This window comes from Aethalodelphis obliquidens, unplaced genomic scaffold (genome assembly GCF_003676395.1).
Source record: "Aethalodelphis obliquidens isolate GAN/ISIS:26980383/991018 unplaced genomic scaffold, ASM367639v1 scaffold63, whole genome shotgun sequence".
In the NCBI taxonomy this organism is placed as follows: domain Eukaryota; kingdom Metazoa; phylum Chordata; class Mammalia; order Artiodactyla; family Delphinidae; genus Aethalodelphis; species Aethalodelphis obliquidens.
This window is the reverse complement of record NW_020838007.1, coordinates 1,994,171-2,014,279: the sequence shown is the minus strand read 5'-3', so window position 1 is coordinate 2,014,279 and position 20,109 is coordinate 1,994,171. Positions and strand designations below refer to the sequence as shown.

Below are 20,109 nucleotides of genomic sequence, written 5' to 3'. Positions count from 1 at the left end.
AACTAGAGAGCCCATTTGCCGCAAATACTGAGCCTGCACACCACAACTAGAGAGAAGCCTGCATGCTGCAATGAAAGATCCACATGCCACAATGAAGACCCAATACAGCCAAAAAAAAAAGTTCATATCCGTATTATTCATAATAGCAAAAAAGTGGAAATATCCCAAATGTCCGTCAATTGATGAATGGATTTTTAAAATGTGGTACATCCATACAGTATATCAATAATATTATTTGGCAATAAAAAGGAATGGAATGCTTATACATGCCACAACAGGGAAAAACCTTGACAACGTTATGCTAAGTGAAAGAAGCCAGTCACAAAGGACCACATGTTCTATGATTCCATTTATATTTAATTCCGGAATAGGCAAATCCATGGAGACAGAAAGTAGATTAGTGGCTGCCAGGGCAGGATGGGGTCAGTGCTGATGGATACAAAGTTTCTTTTGGGGATTATGAAAGTGCTCAAGGCTTAGCGGTGATGATTGATGGCCTTATGAATATACTAAAAACTACTGAATTCTATACTTTAAAATGGTGACTTTTATAGTATGTGAATTATAGCTCAGTTAGAAATAATACACCATCAAAAAGACCAGATAGATTTGGAAATGAACCCGAAAATACTTTTGGAAAAGAAAAATAATAATCATTGCAATTGAAGAGTCAGCGGAGGGAATTCCCTGGCGGTCCAGTGGTTAGGACTCAGTACTTTCACTGCCAGGGGCCCAGGTTTCAATACCTGGTCGGGGAACTAAGATCCTGCAAGCCACGCGTCCAAAAAAAAAAACCTCAGTGGGCATATTTGACAGCAGAGGAGGCCCAGCTGAGGAGTGCATTTGATCTGAGGAAATGGCCTGGGTGCTGCAGAGGTGAAGAGGTGGAGCCCAAGGAGGAGTGTCTGGAGGGCAGAGGGTAGGGTCTGCGTGCACCTAACAGGAGTTCCCCAAAGAGGGCGGGCTGTGGGGCATTGGTCAAGAGGGAGTGGCCGATGTTTCATAGGCTTAAGCAAGTATTGAAATCTCAGTTTTGGAAATGGAGTGAGCTCTGAATAGCCAGAATAAAACACAATTTCCACCTTAGTGAAACCACAGGGCACCATAGCTAGGAATTCCTTCTGTTCACTGAGGGAAGATGTTCACCTTGTAGGTCTCCATGGCCCTTATCGTTGTCAGTTCCTAGCTCTCAGGGAGTGCAGACCCTGCTTTGAGAAGTGCAGAGGCTACCCCTTGAATCAGGCTGCTAGAGGGCAAAATCTTGATGCATGACCTGGGCCCGATGCCACCAGGGATTGTCCCTCAGTAGCTGTGTTACCCACATCTCATAAGGCCTTTCAGCCACACATACAGCTCCAGCAGGAACTATAGAATAAGGGCTCATCAAGTTTGCCATTCTCAGCTTCTCCCTTGAAAAGGCAGTGAATAAATAAAAGAATCAAAAACCCAAAAAAATAAGAAAGTGGCAGTGAGTGAGTATTCACTTAGGGCCAAGCTTCCTGCTTCTGAGGCAGCAGGAGGGTCTGGTATCAGGCACAGTAAGTTCACCTCCTGAACATCCCTCTTGCTTCAGCTGTTTATCCCTCCCTCTGTCCTTCCTGAATACCTGAAAACCACTGATCTTTTTACTGTCTCTACAGTTTTGCCTTTCCTAGAATGTCATATAATTGGAAACATACTGTACCTAGCCTTTTCAAACGGGTGTCTTTTACTTAGTAATATCCATTTAAGGTTCTTCCATGCATTTTCATGGTTTGATAGCTTATTTCTTATTATTAACAGATCTTGTCCCATTTTATGGATGCACATAGTTTGTATGTACCACAGTTTAAGCATTCCCCCATTGAAGGACATCATGGTTTCTTCCATTTTTTGGCAATTATATATAGATGATGTATAAAAACTGCTGTCAGTACTCACATATAGGTTTTTGTGTGAATATATGTTTTCATCTCCACTGGGCAGATACCTAGGAGTGCAACTGCTGGTTGGTATGGTAAGACTAGGTTTAGCTTTGTAAGAAACTGCCAGACTGTCTTCCAAAATGACTGCAGTCCCACCAACAGTGAATGTGTTCATTTGATCCACATCCTTGTTGGCGTTTGGTATCATCAATTTTCTGGGTTTTAGCCGTTCTAATAAGTGTTTAGTGGTATCTTGTTTTAATTTTCAATTGCTGAATGACATATGATGCTGAACATTTTTTCATACACTTATCAGCCATCTCATCTTTGGTGAGTGCCTGTTCAGATCTTTGTTCATTTTTTTAAATTGGTTATTTCTTTTTATTTATTTATTTATTTGCTTGTTTTATTTATTTATTTTGGCTGTGTTGGGTCTTCGTTGCTGCGCGTGGGCTTTCTCTAATTGCGGCAAGCGGGGGCCACTCTTCATTGCAGTGCGCGGGCTTCTCACTGCGGTGGCCTCTCTTAGCTGCAGAGCACGGGCTCCAGGCGCGTGGGCTTCAGCAGTTGCAGCACGTGGGCTCAGTAGTTGTGGCTCACGGGCTCCAGAGCACAGGCTCAGTAGTTGTGGCGCACGGGCCTAGCTGCTCCACAGCATGTGGCATCCTCCCGGACCAGGGATCGAACCCGTGTTCCCTGAACTGGCAGGTGGATTCTCAACCACTGTGCCACCAGGGAAGCCCTAATTGGTTATTTCTTACTGCTGAATTTTAAGAATTCTTTGTATATTTTAGATACAAGTCTTTTTTCAGGTAATGTGATTCACAGATATTTTCTCCCAGTCTTTGATTTGGCTTTCCATTCTCTTGACAGTGTCTTTCTCAGAGCAGAAATTTTTAATGTTAATGAAGTCCAACACATTAGATTTTTTTTTTTTTCTATCATGGATCATGCTTTTGGTGTTGTAACAAAAACTCATTCCCAGGGCTTCCCTGGTGGCGCAGTGGTTGAGAGTCCGCCTGCCGATGCAGGGGACACGGGTTCGTGCCCTGGTCCGGGAAGATCCCACATGCCGCGGGGTGGCTGGGCCCGTGAGCCATGGCTGCTGAGCCTGCGCGTCTGGAGCCTGTGCTCCACAACGGGGGAGGCCACAACAGTAAGAGACCCGCGTACCGCAAAAAAAAAAAAAAAAAAAAAAACTCATTGCCAAACCCAAGTTCACCTAGACTTCCTACTATGTTTTCTTCTGAGTTCTCATTTATAGTTTTGCATTTTACACTTAGATCTATGATCCGTTTTGAGTTAATGTTTGTGAAAGATATACGGTCTGTGTCTAGATTTAGTATTTGCATGTGGACGTCCATTTGTGCCAGCACCATTTGTTGAAAGATTATTCTATGTCTTTGCCTTTATCAAAGATCAATTGACTACATTTGTTTAGATCTATTTTAGGGTCTTTTCCTTTTCATATAAACTTTAGAATAAGTTTGTTGATACTATAGTATAAGTTTCTGGGATTTTTGTTGGGATTCCATTGAATCTCTAGATCAAGTTAGGAAAAGTTGACATCTTAACAATATTGAGTCTTCCTATTCATGAACATAAAATATCTCAGTTTATTTAGATCTTTGATTTCTTTCATCAGAGTATTGTTTCCCTCATAGAATTTATACATATTTTGTTATATTTCTATCAAATTATTGCTCTTTTGGCACCAGTATAAGTGGTATTGTGTTTAGAATTTCAAATACCGCTTGTTCATTGCTGGTATATAGAAAAGCAGTCGACTTTTGTATGTTAACCTTGTACCTTGCAACCTTGGTATAATTGCTTATTAGTTACAGATTTTGTTGTTGTTGATTCTTTGGAATTTTCTACAATGACACAGTGTCATCACTGATGTTTTTATTCACTGAACACAGTTTTATTTTTCCTTCCCAATCTTTATACCTTTTATTTCCGTCTCTTGTCATACTGCATTAGCTAAGACTTCCAGTAAAATGTTAACAGTAAGGTTTTTTTGTGGTTATTCTTTATCAAGTTAAGTTCTCTATTTCTAGTTTGCTAAGTTTTTATCATTAATAGATGTTTGGTTTTGTCATATGCTTTTTCTGCATCAGTTGATATGGTCATAATGCTCTTCTTTAGTGTTGTTGGATGTGGTGGGTTACGTTAATTGATTTTTGAATGTTAAATCAGTATGCCTACCTGGAATAAATCCCATTTGGTCATGGTGTATAATTCGTTTTATACATTGTTGGATTCAATTTGCTAATATTTTGTTGAGGATTTTTGAATCTTTGTTCATGAGAGATATTGGTCTGTAGTTCTTCTTTCTTGTAATCTGGTTTGGATATTAGGGTAATGCTGGCCTCATAGGAGTTAGGATTTATTTCCTGTACTTCTGTTTTCTGGAACAGATTGTGGAGAATTGGTATAATTTCTTTCTTAAATGTTTGATAGAATTCACCAGTAAAACTGTCTGGGTCTGGTGCTTTCTTTCTTGGAAGATTATTAATTGTTGGTTAATTTCTTTAATAGATACAGGTCTATTCAGATTTATTTTTCCTTGTGTGAGTTTTGTGGATTTTTTTTTTCAAAGAACTGGTCCATTTTAACTGACTTATCAAATATATGGGTATAAAGTTGTTCATAATATTCCTTTATGATCCTTTTAATGTCCATGGATGGGATCAGTAGTGAGGGCCCCCTTTCATTTCTTTCTTTTTTTATTGATGTGTAGTTGATTTACAATATTGTGTTAGTCTCACACAATATATTTTGTGTAGCAAAATCATTCAGTTATATATTTTTCAGATTATTTTCCATTATAGGTTATTACAAGATATTGAATATGGATCCTTGTGCTATACAGTAAATCCTTGTTGCTTACCTCCCCTTTCATTTCTTTATTTTTATATGAATTATTTTTTTTTTTTTTTTGGCTGCATTGGGTCTTTGTTGCTGCACGCGGGCTTTCTCTAGTTGCAGTGAGCAGGGGCTACTCTTTGTTGAGGTGCGCAGGCTTCTCATTGCAGTGGCTTCTCATTGTGGAGCACGGGCTCTAGAGCACAGGCTCAGTAGTTGTGGTGCGCAGGCTTAGTTGCTCCGCAGCATGTGGAATCTTCCTGGACCAGGGCTTGAACCTGTGTCCCGGCATTGGCAGGCGGATTCTTAACCACTGCACCACGAGGGAAGCCCCTCCCCTTTCATTTCTGATATTAGTAATTTGTGTCTTCTCTCTCCTTTTCTGATTAGCCTCACTATAAGTTTATCAATTTTATTGATCTTTTCAAAGAACTGGCTTTTTATTTCATTGATTTTTCTCTATTTTCCCTTTTCAATTTCATTGATTTATGCTCTAATTTTTACTATTTACTTTATTCTGCTTGCTTTACATTATTTTGCTTATTATTGCATTAATGTTACTGCATTTTTATTTAATATTATTTTATTTTTTATTATTAATTTTCTACTGCTTGCTCATCTTTTTCTAGTTCCTAAAGGTGAAGTTATTTCAGGTCTTTCTTTTTTTCTAATTTATGCATTCTCTGCAATAAGTTTCCCTCTAAGCACTGCTTTCACTGTATCTCATAAAGTTTGACATTGTGTTTTCATTTTAATTTAATTCAATATTTTAAAATTTCTTTTGAGACTTTTTCTCTGATCCATGTGTTATTTAGAAATGTTGTTTAATCATGAAAGATGTGTGTTTTCTGACTTTCTGTTATTGATGTCTACTTTAATTCTGTTGTGGTCTTGAAGCATACTTTGTATGATTTCTGTTCTTTTATATTTGTTAGAGTATATTTTATGACCCAGAATATGGTCTATACTAGTGAATATTCCATGTGATCTTGAGAATAATGTATATTCTGCTATTGATAAATGAAGTATTTTTTAAATGTCAATTAAATACAATGAATGATGGTACTGTTCAATTAATTATGTCCTCATTGATTTTCTGTCTGTTGGATCTGTTGATTACTGATAGAGGTATATGGAAATCTCCAGCTATAATAGTGGACTTGTCTAGTTCTTCTTCCAGTTCTATCAGTTTTTCCACATGTATTTTGACACACTCTGTTGTTAGATGTATGCATATTAAGGATTGCTATGTCTTCTTGGAAAATCGACCCTCTTATCATCATATAATGCCTGTCTTTATTCTTGATAATTTTCCTTACTCTGATGACTGCTTTGTCTGAGATTAATACAGCTACTCCAGCTTTTTTTTAATTAGTGTTAGTGTGGCATGTCCTTCTCCATCCCTTTTTTTAAAGAGTAGACTTATTTTTTTTGAACAGTTTAAGGTTCACAGCAAAATCGTACAGAAAGTACAGAGAGTTCTCATATACCCCTCTGCCTTAACTATTGACATCCCACATCTGAGTGATACATTGGTTACAACCAATAAAACTACACAGACACATCATTATCACCCAAAGTCTATAGTTTACATTAAGTGTTCACCTTTGGTGTTGTGCATTCTGTGGGTTTGGACAGTGTATAAGGACATGCATCTACCACCATAATGGTATCATACAAAATAGTTTCACTGACCTAACAATCCTCTGCACTCTGCCTGTTCATCCCTCTCTCCTCCCAACCGCTGGCAATAACTGATATTTTTTTTACTATTTCCATAGTTTTTTGTTTTCCAGAATGTCATATAGTTGGAACCAGCCTTTACTTTTAATTTATGTGTCTTTATATTTAAGCTGAGTTTCTTGTAGACAACATATATGTGGGTTTTCTTTTTCATTCTTTTTGTCAGTTTCTTTTAATTGGTATATTTGGAATATTTGTATTTAAAGTGATTATTGATATAGTGAATTAATATCTACCATATTCTTAACGATTTTGGTCTCCCCCTTTTTCTTCTGCCTTCTCTGGTTTTAATTGAGCATGTTTTTGGTATGATTCCATTTTCTCTCTCTTATATTATCTCTTAGCATTATCTAAGAATATCTTAGATAGTAAGATAATGTGTCTCTTCCATTGTCTCTCTTAGCATGTCAACTGTACTGCTTTTTAAATTTTTTTTAGTGGTTGCCCTACAGTTTGAAATAAGCATTTATAACTAAATACACTTTCAAATAATGTTATAATGCTGAAGAGTAGTGCAGGTGCCTGTTAACAAAGTATTCCCAATTCTTTCTTTCCAAGACATATAACATTGCTACTGTTTATTTATTTCACTTATCATCCAATACATTGTTGCTGTTACTAGTTTGAACAAAAAGTTATCTTTTACTTGTGTGTGTGTGTGTGTGTGTGCGTGTGTGTGGCCTGTGGATTTTAGTTCCCCGACCAGGGATTTTTTTTTATAATATGATTATGTTCTATTTTTTATTTCTTATTTAGAGAATGTGATTTGTTCTTTTTTTAAATTAATTAATTAATTAATTAATTTTGGCTGCACTGGGTCTTTGTTACGGTACTCGGGCTTCTCTAGTTGCAGTGCTTGAGCTCTAGAGCTCACGGGCTCAGTAGTTGTGGCACATGTGCTTATTGTGGTATGTGGGATCTTAGTTCCCCAACCAGGGATCAAACCCAGACCCCCTGCATTGGGAGCAAAGAGTCCTAACCACTGGACTGCCAGAGAATTCCCAAAAAGTTATCTTTTAATTAAGAATAAGACAAATAAAATTCTTACAGTACTTATTCTTTCTCTAGCACTTTCTTCATGCAGATCTGAGTTTTTGACCTGTATCATTTTCCTTCTCTCTGAAGAACTTCTTTTAACATTTCTTGCAAGGCAGTTCTGCTGGCAACACATTTCCTCTAGTGTCTTTTTGTTGTTTTTGTCTGAGAAAACCTTTATTTCTCTTTCATTTTTTGAGATATAATTTCAGTGGGTACAGAATTCTAGGTTGGTGGGTTTGTTTTTAACACCTTATATGTTTCACTTAAGTCAGTTTTTGCTTGAACGGTTTCTGAAGAGAGGTCTGTTGTAACCTTTATTCTGTCCCTTATTAGCTGAAGTGTATTTTTCCCTCTGCTTCTCTCAAGAGGTTCTGTTTGTCTTTGGTCTGCTGCAGTTTATGTTATGTGTAGGTAGGTGTGGATTTTTTGATATTTATTCTACTTAGTGTTCTCTGAGCAGCTGAGATCTGTGGTTTGGTATCTTTCATTAATTTTGAAAAAGTCTTAGCTATTATTATTATTAAATTCTCTCTGCTTATATGATCCATCTGTTCTTGTGTGTAGTCCTGATTTTTCCATTAGAGCCCTTAACATATTAATAAGTTATTTAAAAATCCTGGCCTCATAATTCCAAAATTGCTGCCATGTCTGACTCTGGTTCTGATCCTGCTTCATCTCGAGACTGTTTCATTTTGGGTTTTTGTTTGATTTTGTTTTGTTTTGCCTTTTATCGTGTCTTGTAATTTTTGTTGAAACCTGGACATAATGTACTAAGTAATAGAAACTGGGGGTAAAAGGTCTTTAATGTGAGGTTTTGTTTACCTGGTAAGAATTAGGTCTTATTTACTGTCTCCTGAAGCTGCAGGTGTTAGAGGCTTCCATTTCTTCTGGTGTCTTTGCTTTTCTCTCCCTGTTTTCCTTGAGTTTCCCTAGAAACTCCTTGTTAAATGGAGTCTGTGTCTTGCAGTTCTCTTAGTTGTGATCTAGTGTTCTTATTACACAGGGGCCCTGTTGATTTTGTGGGGTATTGGGGAGGAGAAGCACTCTCTAGTCTCATGATTGTCTCCTGTGTTGTTGTTGGGCCAGAGTCCCTGGCCTGTGACCTTCAAGAGAGTTTCTTAGTGCGTGTGGAGGGGGGCTAGGCTGGAGTTGGTTGATTGCCCTGCCCCCAGGTCACATCATACTCAGTAAAGTAGTTTTCCTTGGGGGAAGGCTTTTGTTAAGGAGAACAGGACTCTGGGTATGTTTCAGAGTGGTTGCTTTCCCCTTCCTCAGGCCAAAGCATATGGGAGGAGCCCTCCCTTCCTGATCTCCACTCATGACAACTGGTGGAGCTCCTGGAGATAAAACTAACGCAAGTGTGGGTGCCCTCCTCCCTCCCTGGTGGGGGCTCCAGTCGGTTTTATGTCTTCGCCTTGTCTCCAGTTGTCAGGGCAGCTGTTTCTCTGGTGGGTCTAAGAAGAGTTGTTGGTATACAGGTTTTCAGTTTTCCTCTTATTTTAAGAGTGAGAATGACGACTCCCAAGCAGTTTGCATCTCAGAGCAGAAACCAGAAGTCCTCTCCTACTTTTTTAATTTATTAACTTTGGGGGATGAGTATGGATTTTATTGATTATCATGAAACTAGTAGTCCTGTGGAAAAGCCACCGGTGTCTGTGTTTGTGCAGGTTGAAAGAGCAGAGCCTTGTGAAGGAGCTGCGGCCCCGGGATGTCCTGGAGAGCAGCAGTGACAGCGATGAGAAGGTCCCTGTGGCCAAGCCCTCCTCACTCTCCAAGCGGAAGCTGGAGCTCGAGGTGGAAACGGTGGAGAAGAAGAAGAAAGGGCGGCCTCGGAAGGACTCGCGGCTCATGCCCATGTCCCTGTCTGTGCAGGTGAGGCTGGCGGGCCGGTGCTGCCCCCGGCCCACCTCCTGAGCTCGGTGTGGGAGCCTGCATATGCCCTGGGGAAGAAGGGGGGCCCCGCGTGCCTCATCGGTGTGGGGAGAGCTGGCGTGGACACGTATACCTCCAGAACTGCCCCGACCCACCCAGAGTCCTTGAGCCCCTCCCTGGGGTCAGCTGCCTCGTCTCTGCAGTAGGGGTCTCTGTAGCGTTCATCTGCCCTCACAGAGGGTGGAAACACCCAGGTAGTAGGCCCAGCCTCACCTCTGGTGACTCACCTTTACCTGGCACTGCCCTCCAGTGCAGGGCAGGGCTCAGGGACATCTCTGCTCTTGCAGTCCCCAGCTGCCCTGACCGCAGAGAAGGACGCCGTGTGTTTGTCTGTCCCAGCAGCTGCGCTGAAGCTGCCCATGCCGGGCCCCCAGAGAGCCTTCACCCTGCAGGTGAGCAGACCTCCGCCTCCCTCCCTCCCAAGCCTACACATTCTTTTTGTCCGCCTGCCCACCCCCACCCCCTGGGGGCTGTAAACCCTGAATTGTCACAGACTTGGGGCTGCTTTCAAGTGGCTCTCTATCACCTTCTGGGGGAAGTTGTGGCTGAGCAGAGCAGCCACCCAATCTTAACAAGAAGGCTGGCCTCTTCTCTGGGACCCCTCACTTCCCCAGCCCCCACGCCTCTCCTCCATGGCTTTACCCTCCATCTTCTGGGTGCCCAGCTCCTTCAAGACCTGTCCCAGGTGTTCCTTCTCCTGGAAGCCTCCTCGATCTCCACTCTTGGCCGTGGGCTCAGCCCATGGGACCGTGTGGCACTGGTCTGTCTCTTGACCAGCCTGCTGGCCTGTCCACTTCCCCGTGCCCAGCGTGGGGTCATCATCAGGGCCTTTCAAGGTCTCGAGTGGAATCTTCTAACTACAGGCTTGTTCAAAACACAGATCTACAGCAAGTAGTCCTTTATCCCCAGAGGCCCTCTGGCCGCTCAGCCCAGCACCCGTACCAGGCCTTGCACGCACCGTCATCTCCCACCCTCTATACCTCAGCTCAGGTTCATGTCCTCGGGAAACCCTTTAGAACCCCACATGCAGGTGGGCTGCACGCTGCCCCAGCCCAGGCTGCCCCTCAGGGCTGCCAGGGGGCAGGTGGACAGGTCCTTCTGGATCTAAGGGTGGGGTCCCCTGGTTCTTCTTGCACAAATCCCCCTCCCAAACTCAGCCGGCCCCCGTCACCCCAGGGCCTTCCTTGTGGAGTGCTGTGTGGGGCTGTTCTTGGTTTCTGGGGGCCCAGCCCCCAGCCACGGCCGACCCTCCACCCCAGCTCACACACTGTGTGGCCACACAAGTACGAACCGCTCACCTAGGTCCCACGTTGGGTATCTGCCTGTCTGCTCCCCAGACACAAAACACGAGGCTGAGCCCGTGTGGAGCTGGTGCTGAACTGCACACGTCTCCCCACGCTTTTCTGGGGACACTCCTATCAGTGACACTGGGCTCCAGTGTGCATGCCAAGGTGCACTGCCAAGGAGCTGGAGGGCCTAAGGGCTTTCCAGACCTTTCCTCCAAGTGCCGACACAGCCTGTGTTCTGGCCAAACCTGACAGTCTTTGAAGATCCTTCAGTTAGGAGTCAGGAGACCCATGTCCCCACGAGCGGGCTGGGGTCCTTCTGTGCCGTGTTCTCTTGGCCGGTTGCTTGCCTTCTCTGCATCCTCCCTTGTGAGAAGAGGTGGTGGGATCCGGAGGCTTCGAGGTCTTTAGCTGTGACACCAATTCTCTGCTCCACTGCACAGAGGACAAGGTGGACACCAGCTCCTGGGACTTGCCCTGCCCTGGGGGCTGCACGTTGGGACCTCTGGCCCCCTGTCCTGCCCTGTGACCACCCCACCCCCAGCCTGCTGTTGGCCGGCAGCTCTGTTCCACCCTTGCGTGTCCTTCCCTCTGTCCGTGGCCCACGTCTGAGGCCACTGCTGCTGAAAACGTTCTGTTTGCTTCTCTCCCCCAGGTGAGCTCCGACCCCTCCATGTACATCGAGGTGGAGAACGAGGTGACGGCCGTGGGGGGCATAAAGCTGAGCCGCCTGAAGTGCAGCCGGGAAGGGAAGGAGTGGGAGACGGTGCTCACCAGCCGGATCCTCACCGCTGCCGGCAGCTGGTAAGAGCAGGGGTCTCCACCCCACTGGCATTTAACGTAAAGCAAGACCCCGCACTGCGCTGTGGGGTACTGGGCTGTCCTGGGAGGTGGCCTGTCTGAGGGACGCCTACGCCTAGCCTCGCTCGGGACTGAGCTGGTGCCTGAGTCATCCGAGTCCCTGGGGCACCCCATGAAGGTGGCACCATCACCCCCGTGTTACAGGAGAGGAAACTGAGTACTGGAGGGTCACCTAAGCCCCCTGGGCATTTTAGTCAGATTCCTGAAGTCTCCATTTCCAGGCCGAGCTCTGCCTGCCTCTCTCTGACCTTGACTGGCCTTTTCTCTGGACCCCAGGTTTTCATCCAAGGAAGTCAGCATGGACTTCTGACTGTCCTCAGAGTCCCAAGGCCAGCCCTTTCCAGATCTGCCCTTTTGGGGGAGACCTGAATTCGGTGGTCAGTCACCCAGTGTCTTTCCACCACCCCTGGAGGTGGCCCCGCACATGCTCCATCTGGAAAGAGGACCCGGGGACGTATGGCCCCAGTCGGGATTGTGTGCTCAGTACCCCTACGAGGGTCTTACAAAGCTTTCAGCTTAGATTTGGTCGTTTTCATTAGGCCCGGAATCCTTTATCATGAGGCTGCATGTGAAACACTCTCACCAATGTCTGTGACCCTGGCCCTGAGCGAGCCAGGTGCTGGGCCTGGACGGAACCACCGTTCTGTTCCTCCCTCCGTCCCCTGGGGCTCCCCCTTCGTCCCTGGTCCCAAGGCAGTTGGCACGCCCCAGCTGGGGGCCAGGTGTGTCAGCACAGCCTCCCCATGTGACCTAGAGGCTGCTGGAGAGTCCGGCCAAGCGGCCAGCCAGGCCCCAGCCCAGCGTGCAGACTTGCCCCCGGCACCGCAGCTCCAGAGGTTCGGCATCCCTGGCAGCGGGCTTGCTGCAGGTGCACCCTGACCACAGGGACGAGCAGACAGAACACAGGGACTCTTCCTTGGCTGACCTCGCTGTGAGCTGGCTGCCCGTGTGGACCGTAGGCGCCGGCTGGCGGCCCAGAAGTGATTTGGAGCAGGGTTCCAGTGGGCTGCTGGGCCGGACCTTGCTGTGCTGGCTGCACGCCTACTCCCACTGCCTGGGGTCTGAGGCTCTGGCCTCACTCTAGGCTTGCTCTCACCCCAGGAGACCCCACTAGGAAGGCAGAGCCTGCTTGTGCCGGGCAGAGCCAAGGGGCCTAGTGGGTGCTCAGAGGAGAGACACGAGACTGCGCCGATACACTCGTGGTGAAGCCTTCCTCGCTCAGGGAGCGACATGTCTCTCCCACCCCGGTCTCGAAGGCCTTCTGAGCACAGCTGGGCGCCCCCTGTGGGAGATGCACCCTGTCGTCCCCACACTCCCCCCGGCCTGTCTGGGCAGAGGCCTCCCAGGGCCCCTCTGGCTGGTCTCAGCTACGAGTCTGTCGGGGGGGGTGCTCTGCAGCTGCTCCCGAGCAGTGAGGTCTGCTTCCTGGCTCACTGTCAGGGCCGCTGGTCCTCGGGCATGTGCTCCCTGGGGGCAGTTCCGTGTGAGTCCAGAAAAGCCTGAGCCACCACATGGGGGAGAGGACTCCATCTCCAGGCAGAGGTCTCCAGTAGGCACCATCAGCTCTGCCGCCCACCTGGCTCTGTCCCTGCATCTCGGGGCCACCAGAGCTCCCAGCCCCCCTGATGCCAGCCCCCTGCTCCCCCAGTGACGTGGTGTGTGTCGCCTGTGAAAAGCGGATGCTGTCCGTGTTCTCCACCTGTGGTCGACGCCTCCTCCCTCCCATCCTGCTGCCATCCCCGATCTCCACCCTGCACTGCACTGGCTCCTACGTCATGGCCCTCACCGCCACAGCCACGCTGTCCGTCTGGTGAGAGGCAGGGCGGGAGCGGCTGTGCGGGTGCCCCTTGCTTCAGGGAGGGTCGCCCCCCCCCCCCCACCGGCACACAGGCCCTCGGGCCCGGCTGGAGGGTGAGCTGCTCCTCTCTCCCCCAGGGATGTGCACAGGCAGATAGTGGTGGTGAAGGAAGAGTCCCTACACTCCATCTTGGCAGGTGAGCTTGGCCGGGGGCCGCCCCATCCCTGGGGTGGGATTGGGGGCGGGCAGCTCAAGTCCAGGTCTGGCACAAAGGGCTCTGCTCAACTGAGATGGAGAGCAGACTCTGGGGTCCCTTCTGCATGGCTAGAGCTGCGGGAGCCATGGCGCCCGCTGACGGGAATACGCTGGAACCCCTTCTTGGTGTCTCCCTAGGAAGTGACATGACGGTGTCACAGATCTTGCTGACGCAGCATGGAATCCCCGTGATGAACCTGTCGGACGGGAAGGCCTACTGCTTCAACCCATCACTGTCTGCGTGGTAAGCACGCCGCCCTGAGCCCTGCCCCATGGAGGGTCCATCTGAGCCAGAACCCAGCACAGCCAGCAAGGGCCCTGCCTGGCCCGCTTCTCCTGGGAGTCTGGCCAGAGTGGAGGCCACAGTGCAGCCCCCATCCCTGCCGGCCCCCTGCCTCTCTGCCCTCAGACCCGTGCACAGGGACGCTGTCCTTCCCCTCCACTGTTCCCCGGGGGTCACTTTGTCTGGAGCAGACATTTGAACTTTTATGGTTGCCGATGAGTAGTTCCAGCCTGGCCTCCGTAGGTGCCGTCAGCTTCACGGCAGCCTCATCCAACCCTGCTGTTTTTGTAACTTAGTCGGAGCCAAGGGACACTTCCGACTGCCTTGGTGCATTAGTGGGGCTGCACTGTCACTCACCACGTGTGAGGTCTGTACCTTTGCTCTGTCCATTTTGGAGTCCTTTTCTATATTTGTAAAACCTCTTTTTTTTTTTTTCTGCCGCACTGCATGTCTCACGGATCTTAGCTCCCCAACTAGGGATCGAACCTGGGCCCCCTGCATAGGAAACATGGAGTCCTAAGCAGGGAAGTACCTGTAGAACTTCTTTGTACATCAGAGATCTTAACCCAGAGTTAGGAATGGTGTACCTCGTGTACCAGCCAATCAGAAGTTTTCTCTTGCCTGCACCTTGCTCCTTCAGGCCCAAGTGTGCCACCATCCAGCCTGTCTCTGTTAAGGGTTGCCGGACACAAGTTTATCCTCAGACTGAGATCTCTTTCTTGAGTTAAAAAAAAAAAAAGCAGCAACCCTCAAAATCCCCACTCCCTGCTCCTCCAAATTGCAAAATATCGTGTATTGTATGTGATTGGTATAATAATGGAAACAAGCTGGTTATTTGAGAAGGGAAATGTGGACTCTGTAGGCACCAGGCTGTTTTTAAATTGTGTGAAGGGTCCAGAGAATGTGAAGCGCTGATGCCTGGGATGCTGTGTGAGCTCTGGGAGGCTGGACGCCGGGACTCCTCAGCTGCTTCCGAGGGCCGCAGCACATGGGCTCCCAGACAGACTAGCATCCCAGGCATACTCGACCCCTGCCCCCAGGACCTAAGACCCAGGGCCAGAGTGTCCGAGTAAGGAGGCCCCACATGGGCATACAGGGACCTCGGCTCCCTCAGTGCCCCTCGCTGCCTGCCTCTGCTGGGCCTCCTGGTTTCCCTGAGTTCTGCTCCTGCCTTTGCCTCCCCAGGAACCTGGTTTCTGACAAGCAGGACTCCCTGGCCCAGTGTGCAGACTTCAGGAGCAGCCTGCCACCCCAGGACGCCATGCTGTGCTCGGGACCCTTAGCCATAGTCCAGGGCCGCGCCTCCACGTAGGTGACCCGGGTGCAGGGGAGGCATCCGGCTGGCTGTGTGGACGTGGTCCCTCCGAGGCCTGCCTTCTGACTGCCTGAGCCCAGCGGCACTCACAGGGCTGGGCTGGGGCTGCCGAGGGCTGGGAGCCACAGTGAGCACTGTCTCAGGGTGCAGGGTCACAGCTCTGTCACTTCAAGACCTGGGCGGCAGTCTGAGGGGCTGCGGGTCATGGATCCCCATGTTGGGCTGCACTTTGGGTGGGGGCCTGGGCTGCTGGCCTGTCCCCTCGGGGGCTAGATGGGAGGTGCAGAACAGCAGGACCTGGGGGCGGTTGGGCTGCCGTGGAGTCTGATATCTGCCCCTCCCCACCCCAGCAGCTCGGGGAGACAGGCAGCCCGGCTCTTCTCCGTGCCTCACATGGTGCAGCAGGAGACCACCCTGGCCTACCTGGAGAGCCAGGTTGCTGCAGCGCTCACCCTGCGCTCCAGCCACGAGTACCGCCACTGGCTTCTCCTCTACGTGCGATACCTCGTGAACGAAGGTGAGCTTCCCGGTGGTCCTTCTGTCCTCCCGGGCCCCACTCAGTCCCCGTCCCAACGGGACCCTCCCGAGGGCCCGAGTGTCAGGGCCCAGGTGCAGCAGCCTGGGCTCTGTCCTCCCTCCCGGCTTCCCGTGGTTGCCCCCTGGGGCCCTGCCCTCCCGCTCCCAAGTCAGTGAGGTGGGCAGCTCAGCAGGTGTCCCGCCCCACCACGGGCTGAACCGAGCAGCCCCTGAGGCCACAAGGATTGGCGGCAGGAGGGTGTGGGGGCAGAGGACTCACAGACACAGGCTCAGCTCCCCCTGACCTCGTTGCCCCCTCAGAGCATCGGTGGGCCTGTACCTCTCTTTCTCCTGCCTGGAAGGGCCAGCTTGCTTTCCAGCACCTCCCCTCGGCCCTCCAGCCCAGCTTTCCCCACCAGGGCTCTTACACCCATGTCCCCGTCCCAGGATCCCCCTCCTTGCCCCACCCCACTCCTCCTGTGGGTCAGCAGACAGCAGGGTGTTGGAAGACGTGACCTCCCACAGCCTCTTGACTCCCTGTGAGGCAGGCGTGGGCTCCGGCCTTGCCAGCTTCCCTCCGCTTGAGCTTGGCCTCCAGGGCCGTGGCCTGGGGATGGCCCTCCCCAGTTCTCCCTGTGTCACCACACAGCCTGGGCCTGGTCACGGAGCCGGCACCCCCACACCCTCTCCTGCCTTTCTTGCTTTGCTTTCAACTCCTCCCCTGTTTTGTTCATGATTTAGAGAAAACAAATTAAGTACGGAAAAGACAGAAAAACTTGCCCGACCTCTATGGGTATAACTCGCAGAATTCGCCCGTCATGTTGCCAGACCCCTCCCCCACAGACCCCAGGGATGAGTTCAGTATGGACTCATCCCACCCAGACTTAATAAACACTCGGTGTTCCTGCAACCTTGTGCCTCTGCCGGGCACTCAGGTCACGTGTGGCCTCACCCCCGTACCCCCGGAAAGCCTGCCTCCGGCTCCTCTCTGGTTTCCTCCATCCTGGGTTTCAATTCACTGGGGCTGCCCCTGTAGGGGACACCTCACCTCCACCGCTTGCTTCTCTTTCTCCATCTTCACGCGCCTATGGCCCAGGGCCCGCACAACTCCCCTACCCTCTCTGTCCCTCCTTCCTCCCCGCGGGGAGGAGGACTCGAGCTTCACAGGGACACCAGCTCTCCTCTAAGCATCCTCAGGTTCCACCCTCATCACTGGCTGATTTCCTCCATTCCCTGTGGCCTCGGCTGCCCCCGATTCTGCCTCCAGTGTGGCTGGCGCTCCCCCCGGCTGTGCCATAGCCCCAACTCCTCCTCCGTCTCCTCCGCCCAAATTCATTCCCACGCCCATCTTCTCCCGAAGGACACCACCTGACCCTGCGCATCTGCCCCCACCTCCTCTCCAGTAGGCCCCCTCAGCCCACTCCCCTCCTCCCACAGCCCCCACATTCTCCACCCCCTTGGGGGGTCTGTCCCAGAGCTTCCACGTCTCGTTTTCCCTGGCCCAGCACACAGCAGCCACTGCGTGTGTTTCCCGGGATTGGGGGGGTGAGTCAGAGCCTCTGCTATGGCCTCTGAGAGCTGAACTGAGACAAGGAGGCAACAAAGTGAGTGTTTGTTCTTTCTGCTTTGATGTACACAACAACTTAGCCTGTTCTTGACTTTATTTCTTTTTTTAATGTGTTCCTATTTCTGTTTTGTTTTGTTTTTTGTTTTCTGTAATTAGGGTTTGAATACCGACTCCGAGAAATATGCAAGGACTTACTGGGGCCTGTTCACTCCTCCACTGGAAGCCAATGGGAGTCAACAGTAGTGGTAAGTGCCACTTTCCTTTTTGCCACAAGAAATCTCTCCTGAAAAGTAAAGGTGGAAATTGAAAAGTAAGCCAAAGTGCTTTGAAATTCTTCCCTGTTACACTCTTCCAGCACACTGCCGGCATCAGAGAGAGGGCGAGTTGCCAGCCCACCCACCCTGGCAGGAGCCCTTGGCATCAGGGGCTGAGGGAGCGTCCACTCAGCCACATGCCTGTGCTGGGAAAGCTGCCTGCCGGGGGCTGTGGATTTGTTAGTAGTGAGGCTCATAGTCCGGTCAGGAGGCAGACGTGAGCGAGTAAGCAGTTCAGTCAACAGAGCGATGACGGTGTGCCTGGGAGAATGCGGCGGGGAGACCTCGGAAGAGGACTTTCAGGATGAAACCCCAGGACAGGAATGAGCCTGCTCCATGGAGACCGGGGAATGTGCTGGTAGAGGTGACAGAAGTGCAGAGGGCTTGGCCCATGGAGGCCGCTGTGGTTGGAACATCGTTGGCAGAGGAGAGGGTGTGACGTGAGTCCAGAGAGGGCAGGAGGTGGATCCCTGGGACCTTGTGAGGAGCTGGGGTTTAGTCTAGGGCAGCGGGAGCCGGCAGAGGAGTTGGCGCTGATGTAGCAGAGCAATCAGGACAAGGCAGACCTGGCAGTAGCTGAAGACAACTTGGATCCATGTGGCAGCCACAGAGAAGGGAGAGGAAGCAGATTCAAGATGTATTTTGGAGGCAAAACCTACAAGACTGGGCGGGTGGGTGGTTGGATGTGGAGCAGGTGAGGGAAAGAGAATAATGAACATAATGAAATTGCACAGGTGAGACTGTGGCTCACACAAGTGGGTAGAGTGCATTGATCGACTTGGGCAAGGAACAGGTTGACGGGGAACTGGGGGCACGGTTCACTCCACTGCTTCACTCAACCGTTGGGCAGCTGCCGGTGGAGCCCCACTCTGGCCAGGTGTAGCTCGGCAGCCGGCTGCAGCGAGCAAGGCTCAGGGGCCCCGCCTTCATGGGGACAGAGGTAGATTGGAGACAAATGAGCAAGTACATGTAATGTGTTGACGGGGATGGGTCCTGTGAACACCAATGAAGAGGGCAGGGGTGTGGAGTGCTGATGGGGTGCTGTTTTACATCCAGTGATCGAGGAAGCACTGACTGATTGATAGAGATCAGAGGAGGTAAGGGAGGAAGCCCCGCAGATATCTGGGGGAAGAACATCCAGGCAGAGGGAAGAGTGAGGACAAAGGCCGTGAGGTATGAAGGCTCGAGTGTAAAAGGAGCAGCTGAGCAGAGGTGATGGGAGGGTAAAAGAGGTGAAAGATTGGAGGGTTAGTCCTGGGAGGACTCTGGAGGTCTTGGTGTGTACTTGGCCTCCATTTTTTATTTTGTTGCTGTAGATGTTAATTTAGTTGGTTACTAGAATCCTAAATTCAAAATCAATTCTCTTTAGAGTTTTGAAGGTATTGTGCCACAGACTTTTAGCATTTGCTGCTGTTGCTAAAACTGCCGCCAGTCCGATTTCCATTGCTTTGTAAGTTCTTTCGGGATCCTGCCTTGGTGCTTTCAAGTCTCACAAAGCTCTCGGTCTATGTCTTTCATTCATTCTGTGGACTTTACTTAGAGGCTGTCTTTGGTTATAGCTTCCCTTTCATTTCCCTCATCATCAGAGAGATAGCATGTCCTCCCTTCTGCTCCATCATTTTTTATAGTTCTAATTCTCCTTGAAATTTTCATTTTAGTCTTTTGAGCACAGTAAGCTTAGTTATTTTATTTTAAAATTGCATGTCTGATAGTCCTAGTATCAGGAGCCCTTGTGGGTCTGTCTCTATTGCCTATAAATGTTTCTACTGGTTCTCGTTCACGTTATCTTATCTCCTCAAGTGCCTGGTTATTTTCAGCTGTCTGCTGGACATGGTATTTGAAAAATTGCTTGTAGAAATGGCTTGAACCTCAGGTGATGTGGCTTTTGCACAGGGCATTTTATTTGCTTTGGTGCCAGCTCTTAAGGCACCCGCTCTGCAGGGTCTCAACCTGGTCGGGATGGAGGTTTTCCAGGCTGCCTGGGGACTTCTCAGAGCTGGGCACTGGCTGGTGCAGGGGCCGGTTTCCTTCCAGTTTACCCTTATTCTAGGGTCGGGTCATCCCTTGGGGATACCAGCACAAAGAAGAGGTGGTTTACCAGGGACCCCCACCTTTCATGGGCCTTAGGCCCCTGCTTTGGTCCCCTGGGCTCTCAACTCTGACAGAAGCCCACTCAGCCTCTTCCTGATCAGTACATGTTCCCAAGGCCAAGGTGTCCCTCTGAATTCCTGCCTTCCCCCACCCCGGCTCAGTCCTTCACCCCAGCACATTAGCTCCTGGAGTTCTGCTTCTGCTTAACCAGCTTTGTCCCCTGTCCTCAACAGGAAGGGTGTTCGGAATTACCTGCAGTAGTCGAGCTGTTTCCCAGCACACCTCACCTCTGGGGAAGCCTGACAGGCCATCTGCTTACGGGGTGGGGGAGCACGTGT

General features: G+C 49.5%; 1 protein-coding gene across 5 annotated transcripts in view; it reads left to right on the top strand.

Moving 5' to 3' along the window:
- Positions 1-20,109, top strand: part of HIRA (histone cell cycle regulator) — a 58,053-nt gene that overhangs the window by 28,981 nt on the left and 8,963 nt on the right. For 4 of the 5 annotated variants that reach the window (XM_027088720.1, XM_027088722.1, XM_027088723.1 and 1 more), the window contains 9 exons: positions 9,221-9,425; positions 9,773-9,877; positions 11,427-11,575; positions 13,281-13,442; positions 13,568-13,626; positions 13,824-13,929; positions 15,154-15,276; positions 15,634-15,800; positions 17,523-17,611. In XM_027088720.1, coding sequence (XP_026944521.1) covers positions 9,221-9,425; positions 9,773-9,877; positions 11,427-11,575; positions 13,281-13,442; positions 13,568-13,626; positions 13,824-13,929; positions 15,154-15,276; positions 15,634-15,800; positions 17,523-17,611 — 1,165 coding nt within the window. The remainder of the gene's footprint in view (positions 1-9,220; positions 9,426-9,772; positions 9,878-11,426; positions 11,576-13,280; positions 13,443-13,567; positions 13,627-13,823; positions 13,930-15,153; positions 15,277-15,633; positions 15,801-17,522; positions 17,612-20,109) is intronic. The other variant, XM_027088721.1, reaches the window with a different exon arrangement.